Genomic DNA, 9169 nt, shown 5'->3' on the forward strand with positions numbered 1-9169 from the left:
TGTTTTAATAATTTTGTGCAGCCCTGTTAACTGGAGACTTTCAGCCGGATGCATCCCTCATAAACGTCTTTAGACGATCATTAAATATCTGATGAGGATATTTTGAAATCTTAATAAAAACTAAACTAGTTTGCATTCCCAGGAACTCCCTCTGTGTTTCAACAGCTGTGTAAACTCCTCAAACACTGACACGTTCAGCTGAAGGTCTCCAGTTTACAGGGTCACTTTTAAAACCATAACACCGGGAGAGACGCATTCACGGTGGGCTGAGAGAAGACTACTGTTACAAGCTGCTAAATCAAGAGAATCACAGCTTCTTCTTTTGAAAAGTACACACACATACAAAAAAGATAGAACAAATAAAAACTAATGAAAGAAAGAGAAATCAAGTGAATCACAGATGTGTGTGATGTTATTGTGGACGGAGGGCGGAATAAAAACACTGCGGTTAATCTACCAATCAGACACGTTCAGCATCTCAGGCCCTGCCCCCCAAAAGTCCCGGGACCTTTGAAAAGTATTACCCCCCTAGCAGGGGCTTTTTAGGGGGGAGATTATCTACCCCTGAACTAAATTTAGACTCTGGTTCTTCTTGTCTAAATGCACGTAGTTCAGGGGTAAAGTTCCTGCGGTCGAAAAGACGTCTTTAGTGGTCATCAGGGGAGTAAGCTGTTTGGAGGCAGAGCCCAGTCACTGTTAGCAAAATGCACGGTCAGTCATGTTCAAGGATTCAAGGTTGTTTATTGTCATGCCAACACATGCTGTCACATGAGGTAGAACAAAATGTTGTCTCTCAGTTCCCGGTTAAAAACCAAAATAAGAGAACACACAACAATAAAAATATCCAAGCATTAGACTGCAAACATCTGCAAACATAAAAACAAAGATAAATAGAAAATATAAATGTTATGTGTTTATGAGGATGAATAGTTGGATGTGTGGTTGATATGTGAAAAGTGCAGTTGAATGTAAGGCTGAATGGTCTTTCTGTGCCCACTCGGCCTGTGCAAGTGACACCAAAAAGACAAAGTCTGATTCTCAAAGCACCTTCAAAGAGTTAATGCTCCACATTAATTATTTATAAGTGCAGTCATGACAAGAACTCCACCTCTGGATGACCTACACTTTAATGCATCTGTATATAAAGCCTGTTAATGTAACCTTGATGAACTCTTGCACATAAAGGCCTTGCCATTACACATTTAATTATTGCCTCTCTCTTGCTCGCCGTGTGTGCAGAATAGTGTCTGTTGCCCTGAGGTGGAACAGACATTGATTCACAGGTCAAGCCACTTAGTTTGATTTTTTTATAATAAAAAAACACTCCCCCACTTCTCTGCATCCATCATGTGACCTTTCAGAAATAATTTTGTGCCCCGATGTTGAGAAACACTGGCCCTGCATGAATGTTAGTGGAGCTGATTTTCTCTCTGTCCTGCAGGCAGTGGTGGATGCCAGACACAGGGGGCGCTAACGTACCAGCTCTGAATGACCTGATCTCAGTGTGGGGGATGGCTTTCAGTGATGGGCTGTATGAGGGAGACTTCACTCTGGCTGATCATGATAGTAAGACACACACTCTCACACACACTGGCAGGATTCTTATGTGTGTGTTAAGTGCTGTTACCCATCACCAAGTCATGTTTGCTGAAAATAAAGACAGTCCTCTCTCTCTCTCTCTCTCTCTCTTTCTCTCTTTCTCTCTCTCTTTCTCTCTCTCTCTCTCTCTCTCTTTCGCTTTCTCTCTCTCTTTCTGTCTGTCTCTCTCTCTCTCTCTCTCTCTTTCTCTTTCTCTCTCATCTATCTATCTGTCCGTCTGTCTGTCTGTCAATCATAGTGTATTACGCCTCAGGCTGCAGCATTGCCCGTTTCCCAGACGATGGAATAGTGATCGCCAAGAATCTAAAAGACCAAGGTACCAGCACCTCGCTTCAACTATTGACCGAGCCAAGTGGAGCACATTTCTCACCACAAGGGAGCTTTTGAGTCTTCAGTCCTGATGTGACAGTATCACCAAAGTGCATTTGTTCTTTTCACAGGTCTGGAAGTGTTAAAGCAGGAGACAGCAGTGGTGGAAGGAGTCCCTATCCTGGGTCTGTACCAAACCCCATCAGACGGGGGAGGTCGCATCGCTCTGTACGGGGATTCAAACTGTATAGACGACAGCCACAGACAGAAAGGTATCCTCTCTCAGCATGTGATGTTTCTCTTTTTTTCACCTGTTACATTCAACAGAATGCTAAACTTGGTGATATCTATGTTTGATCTTTCAGACTGTTTCTGGCTGCTTGACGCTCTCCTTCAGTACACCTCATACAGTATGACTCCTCCCAGCCTGAGCCACTCCCACAGCAGAGTCACACCTCCCACCGGCACAGAGCGCCCACTGCCACAGAGACTGGAGGGTAAGTGAGGGAATTACAAATCAGATTATTGAGTAATGAAATTAATTCCTGAGTGAAATCCTGGTGCCGTGGTGAGCCTGGTAACCTCACAGCACAGAGGTGCTGAGTCTGAACGATGGTGGCCTCGCTGTCTCCTCTGAGAGTGAGAGTTATTATTTTGTGGGTATATTATTGAAACTTATGTGCCGTTGTGTGTTGTGACCAAGGTTATCATTAACGAAAACTAAAGAAATAATGAAAACGAGAGGTGACAAAACATTTTCATAAACTGATATAAAAATAAAAACGAGGCTCTACAAAAAACAAAAACTAACTGTAACTGTATTATGAGTTTATAAAACTAACTAAAATAAACTAAAATTATAGAGAAAATGTCTTTAGTTTTCGTCTTTGTCAATCTATCTCAAACATAATCTCAGTATTTTGAGTGGATATGATTATTTTTGTTTGTTTTCTGCCAGTTTCACTTCAGTTGGCGTAGTCACACAAGCAGGCACGGGTCCACACTTTACCTGCTAACAGAGCGTCCTCACTTTACCTGCTAACAGAGCGTCCTCACTTTACCTGCTAACAGAGGGTCCTCACTTTACCTGCTAGCAGAGCGTCCTCACTTTACCTTCTAACAGAGCGTCCACACTTTACCTGCTAGCAGAGCGTCCTCACTTTACCTGCTAGCAGAGAGTCCACACTGTACCTGCTAGCAGAGCGTCCTCACTTTACCTGCTAGCAGAACGTCCACACTTTCCCTGCTAGCAGAGAGTCCACACTGTACCTGCTAGCAGAGCGTCCACACTTTACCTGCTAGCAGAGAGTCCACACTTTACCTGCTAGCAGAGAGTCCACACTGTACCTGCTAGCAGTGTCCACACTGTACCTGCTAGCAGAGCATCCACACTGTACCTGCTAGCAGAGCGTCCACACTGTACCTGCTAGCAGAGCATCCACACTTTACCTGCTAGCAGAGCGTCCACACTGTACCTGCTAGCAGAGAGCCCACACTGTACCTGCTAGCAGAGCGCCCACACTTTACCTGCTAGCAGAGCGTCCACACTGTACCTGCTAGCAGAGCGCCCACACTTTACCTGCGTCCTCACTTTACCTGCTAGCAGAGCGTCCACACTGTACCTGCTAGCAGAGCGCCCACACTTTACCTGCTAGCAGAGCGTTCACGCTGTACCTGCTAGCAGAGCGTCCACACTGTACCTGCTAGCAGAGCGTCCACACTTTACCTGCTAGCAGAGCGTCCACACTTTACCTGCTAGCAGAGCGTCCACACTTTACCTGCTAGCAGAGCGTCTGCACTTTACCTGCTAGCAGAGCGTCCACACTTTACCTGCTAGCAGAGCGTCCACACTTTACCTGCTAGCAGAGCGTCTGCACTTTACCTGCCAGCAGAGCGTCTACACTTTACCTGCTAGCAGAGCGTCCACACTTTACCTGCTTGCAGAGCGTCCACACTTTACCTGCTAGCAGAACGTTAATGGCAGCGAAAGTCTTGAGAAAGCGTCAGAGTCTCTGATAGGAGGAAGTGCCTTAAAGTGGTAGGTGATAAAATATGTGGAACATTTCTCAATGGGAAAAATCCCACTAATCTTAAAGTCCATTAGAAAAGCTCACACAAGACGGCTAACCTAGCTTACCTTGTCAAGGCAAGGGAGCGCGCCCAGCCCCCTTCCCCTGAAACAGAAGCTAACCCCCGGCCAGGCAGCTGATGCATTGCTTCCACCGGCCACCCGAAAGCTGCTGGTCAGTACATACGCAGGAACATCACGAGCAGGAGGAAGCTTACACGATGCCTTTACTGACCTTTTTAAATCTCGCCCCTGAAAACTAACCCATGTTACAAAAAAGACTAAAACTAATAAAAATTCAAATAAAACTAATTAACCAAACTAAAACTAATGCTAAAACTAAACTAAAACTAATTCACCAAACTGAAACTAATACTGAAACTAATAAAAACTCAACTAAACCCAAGCATTTTCGAAAAATAAAAACTAAACTAGCAAACCCGCTTTAAAAACGAATTACAACTAAACTGAAATTGAAAACAAAAAGTCAAAACGAAATAAAAATAAAAACTAATGAAAAATGACAAACTATAATAACCTTGGTTGTGACAGAATGTGACATTTACATCAATGCCACTTTCGGATTTCAGAAGAGCAACGTACTACGCTGGGGTCTGAGTTTTCTGTTACCCCGGACTAGTCTGAATTCATCTTTCCTTTTAATCAGCAACATTAGCTGCTAGGATTATCCCTGGATTCCACAGCAAAGCTTCACACTGAGTGATATATTTGACTGTTGAAAGAAAACACCCTCTTAAACACGTACAAGATCAAATCTACAAAGAGATAAGAAGTACTGCTTTCTCTTCAGGGGTTCCAAAAATCAACACAATCCTAAAGTTCCTCTCTGGAGCTTAAAAGTTCCTCTCTGCTAACTAAACAAACCCTGCAGCTTCTTTTATCACTGCAGCTCTCTGACGTTAGAGACAGAATGAGTCGGGAGAACAGGTGTTGACATGCTACATGAAAGCCTGACTGTGTGTGTGGAGGAAAACAGGGCTAAAGGAATAGAAGGTGATATTTTCAGTAGCCTTATGTATCCACATGTCAATCACTCAACCTTTATTTATAAAGTGCCAAATCACAACAAATGTTCTCCTCAGACTCTTTCCAAACAGAGCAGGTCTAGACCGTACTCTATGTTCCATTATTAACAAAGACCCAACATCAAGACAGGATCAGATCCAGTCCCATCTTACAGACAGGACTCAGTCTGATCTCATCTTAATCCACCATGAGCAGAGCACTTTGCAGCATTTAGCAAGTTACAGTGGCAAGGACAAACTTCCTTTAACAGGCAGAAACCTCCAGCAGGACCAGACTCATGTTAGACACACATCTGCTGAGACCGTGTTGGAGAGAGGGATAGAGGGAGATGAAGAGAGATAGAGATGATAGTGGTGAGATGGATAGTAGTAGTTGTATCAGCTGGAGTCTGGAACGTCTGCACTAGGAGGATGTCTACGGCAGAGATCCAGAGGAACCTACGAGACAAGGGAGCTCAGGGACTCCAGAAAGGTCTATGGTTAGTAACTTTAATGGGACAGATAGAGTTAAAGTAAGAGACAGGCAGAGAGAGGAGAGAGAGGAGAGAGAGGGAAAGACAGGATCCCAGTGTGTCAGTTTCCCTGGCAGCCTAAGCCTATAGCAGCATAACTAAGAGCTGGTCCAAGCCTGATCCAGCTCTAACTATAAACTTTATCAAAAAGGAAAGATTGAAGCCTACTCTTAAAAGAAGAGAGGGTGTCTGCCTCCTGGACCCTGACTGGTAGACGATTTCAAAGTAGAGGGGCCTGATAACTGAAGGTTCTACCTCCCATACTACTTTTAGAGACTTTAGGTACGACCAGCAGGCCTGCATGTTTGGAGCGTAGTGTTCTAGAGGGGTAATAGGGCACTATGAGCTCTTTAAGATATGAAGGTGTCTGATCATTAAGAGCTTTGTAGGTCAGAAGAAAGATTTTAAATTCTCGCCTAGATTTTACAGGAAGCTTATACTGGAGAGATGTGGTCTCTCTTCCTAGTTTTAGTCAGTACTCGAGCTGCATGTGTTGTCTGTGTTGAAAACATTAGATATACTCTTGCTGTGTTTCTTCTCAGGCAACCATCTTTACCGCTACTCCAAGGTCCTGGAGGCTCACCTGGGTGACCCTAAGCCCCGCCCACTACCAGCCTGCCCCCACCTTTCTTGGGCGAAGCCTCAGCCAGTCAACGAAACAGCACCCAGGTAGATTGGATAAAACACATTTTTATCTGTGATAAAATAATGAGGTGACGGACATCAGCTCTGAATGAGAGGATGAGTTTCTGTGTTTGGTGTTTGGTTCCTCGTGTCAGTGCTCCCTGATCACTTACCGGCTGTTTTGTTCCCCATCACGTTTGAAAGAGACTGTTGTGAGTTATTGTTTGTGCTGTGTGAGACAGGCTGTTTGACAAATCTATATCTAACAAAATGTTAAGTTCTTTAAAGTTACCAATAAAGTTTTATCAATTAATATTTTACTACAATCACCCATGGATTGTCTTATTGCACAGCTGTTTTCCTTTTTCCATCTTTTCAACAGAGCGCTTCATATGCAAAATTTGGGAAGCATGCAAAAATCTGTGTAAAGTTCTTACCATCTCCCCCTCTCTTTCTTTCTCTCTCTCCCCACTCAGTAACCTGTGGAAGCACCAGAAGCTTCTTTCAGTGGATCTGGACAAAGTGGCTCTACCTAATGTGAGGCCTTACCGCCCCCAAGTCAGACCTCTGTCTCCTGGGGAGAGTGGGGCCTGGGACATTCCTGGAGGTAACTCACGACTATGAGTCAATTACCTTTATTGATCTTTATTGACCTTTATTGACCTTTATTTACCTTTATATACCTTTTTTATACCTTTACTGGCCTTTATTTACCTCTATTGATCTCTATTTTCTTTTCTTTACCTTGATTTATCTTTATATACCTTTATTGACCTTTATTTACCTTTAGAAACAGGAAAAAGAAATGCATGTTGTTGTTTTAAAATTGTGCAAAATACTGTGATGGATTTGATCATATTAATGTCAGTTAAATATGCAGAAGTGTGTAGAGACACTGATTTTGTGACAAGTGTATCTTTCAGTTTTCACTTGACTTTACATGATGAATTATTCAAGTGTCTGTTTGTTGTCAATAAGACGGCCCAAAAGAGGACGTTGAAACAGATCAGTGATGACCATGTGTAAGAATGATGATATTAACTGAGGGAGCCTCTTATCTTCACCTTCACCTTTCCCCTCTCAGGGATAATGCCGGGCCGTTATAACCAAGAAGTGGGTCAGACGATCCCTGTGTTTGCCTTCCTCGGAGCGATGGTGGTCCTGTCCTTCTTCGTGGTCCAGCTGACAAAGACCAAGAGCAAACCCAAGCGCAGGAAACCCCGCATCAAGAGGCCTACATACCTTCAGCAGCAGCAGCAGCAGCAGCAGACAACGGGGAAAAACCCCACAGTTTGACATGGACTGCATCTCTGAGCTGCGACTGGAGAGCTGAGTTCACCGCTGAAACTTTATTAAAAGGACTACTTCACACCTCAGTGGAGGTGTAGAATTCTAAAGGCAGACTCCTGACTGTCTGGACCCTGAGCCTCTCTGACTCGACCGTACTGCGCCTCCTGGAGGTTCAACAGTTTTTGTGCCTCTTGTCTTTTTAAGGCTGTCCGTGGGTGTTTGTGTGTTTGTGTACTAATAAGCAGTATTACAAAGTGTTACACACATGTTGGATAACACACAGCACAGACCTCACCCCCTCTGAAATAGCCTTTTGGAGACAGACTTGTCCACATGCCCCCCTCTCTTCTTTGACCAAACTTTTTCTCTATGAATGAAATGTGTTTGACTTTTATATTTATTGAATCTGTTTGTACCCTAACTCACACACACACACACACACACACACACACACACACACACACACACACACACACACACACACACACACACACACACACACACACACACCCTGAGTGATTTCATGCTCCCACACATAGAAACACAGAAATACAGCGCATTCTATGTGCCCTTCAAAAATAAAGCAGTTGGCATACACATAGTAGAGAATCCCGTCACACACACGTGAAGTCATTTCCAACATGATGATGATCAAGTGGTCTCTCCCTGTGCCAACATTCACAGTCAGGTGGTCCCGCCCACATCTGTGTCAAATGACTCTCATTGTTTTTAAGTTTCTGTAATGAATGAACTCTGGCCAACACTCTGTTGATATCCTCTTTCATGATCTCATGGTCAACCGATAGAATTGCAAGACTTGTTTGAATATATCTCATCAATTAAAAAGCATAATCAAAGGGATCTTTGAAGTAATTTCTAATCTTGGTTGAGTATCAGAATTTCCTGTGATATAATAATAATAATAATAATAATAATAATAATAATTAATAATAATAATAACTAATTGTTATTATTATTATTTTTAATAATCTTGATAACAATAACACAAATAATATAATAATGTATTGTATTATTAATAGTATAAATAATGGAAATTCTAATTATTTATTATTGTTGTTATTATTAATGATGATAATAATACTCATAATAATAATGATTGATAACATTATTAATTTAAAAAAGAATGACAACTTTTTTATATATTTTTGTTGTAGTTCATAATAATAATACATAATGTAATTATTTGTAATAACAATGTAAAATTATTATTATTATTATTATTATTGTTCTTGTTCTTGGTAGTTATAATTAAAACATGTTTTTGTAGAGAAATTTATAAAACTATGTTACAAAGTGCTTTACATGGGTCTGCAAAATAAAACAAGCCGATCATAAACTCACACAAGGCAAGATTAAAAAAAACATATTTTTAGAGAAAAAAGAACTCTAAAGGAATACAATTATTTTCAAATATATTTTTTAAATGGTTAAACTCAAGTAGCCTTAGTTGTGGAAATCATCTATGGACAAGTACACCAAATAATGCACAAATCTGGCACACGTCATTATCTTAGTCCCAAAAGAATCTCTGATGTCTGATGATATTAAATTAAACTCTGCTAAAACATCATCTTTTCATGGTGAGTTACAATTGCCACCATAGATAATTTATGGCTGCTGCCAGCAACTGCTCTTTAACGTGGTAAAAAAACAAGTCCTGAAAATGTATCATGTGATTACGACGAAACACCAATTGGTTT

At 41.8% G+C, this 9169-nt stretch overlaps 1 protein-coding gene across 1 annotated transcript in view; it reads left to right on the top strand.

The window, feature by feature from the left end:
* The window catches only part of mbtps1 (membrane-bound transcription factor peptidase, site 1), a 45735-nt gene extending 37426 nt beyond the window's left edge, over positions 1-8309 (top strand). Inside the window, exons 17-23 of the mRNA XM_034685602.1 lie at positions 1442-1566; positions 1838-1915; positions 2040-2180; positions 2274-2405; positions 6077-6203; positions 6635-6765; positions 7243-8309. Coding sequence (XP_034541493.1) covers positions 1442-1566; positions 1838-1915; positions 2040-2180; positions 2274-2405; positions 6077-6203; positions 6635-6765; positions 7243-7454 — 946 coding nt within the window. The 3' untranslated portion in view covers positions 7455-8309. The remainder of the gene's footprint in view (positions 1-1441; positions 1567-1837; positions 1916-2039; positions 2181-2273; positions 2406-6076; positions 6204-6634; positions 6766-7242) is intronic.
* The last annotated feature ends 860 nt before the right edge of the window (positions 8310-9169 follow it).

This window comes from Notolabrus celidotus, chromosome 6 (genome assembly GCF_009762535.1).
Source record: "Notolabrus celidotus isolate fNotCel1 chromosome 6, fNotCel1.pri, whole genome shotgun sequence".
In the NCBI taxonomy this organism is placed as follows: domain Eukaryota; kingdom Metazoa; phylum Chordata; class Actinopteri; order Labriformes; family Labridae; genus Notolabrus; species Notolabrus celidotus.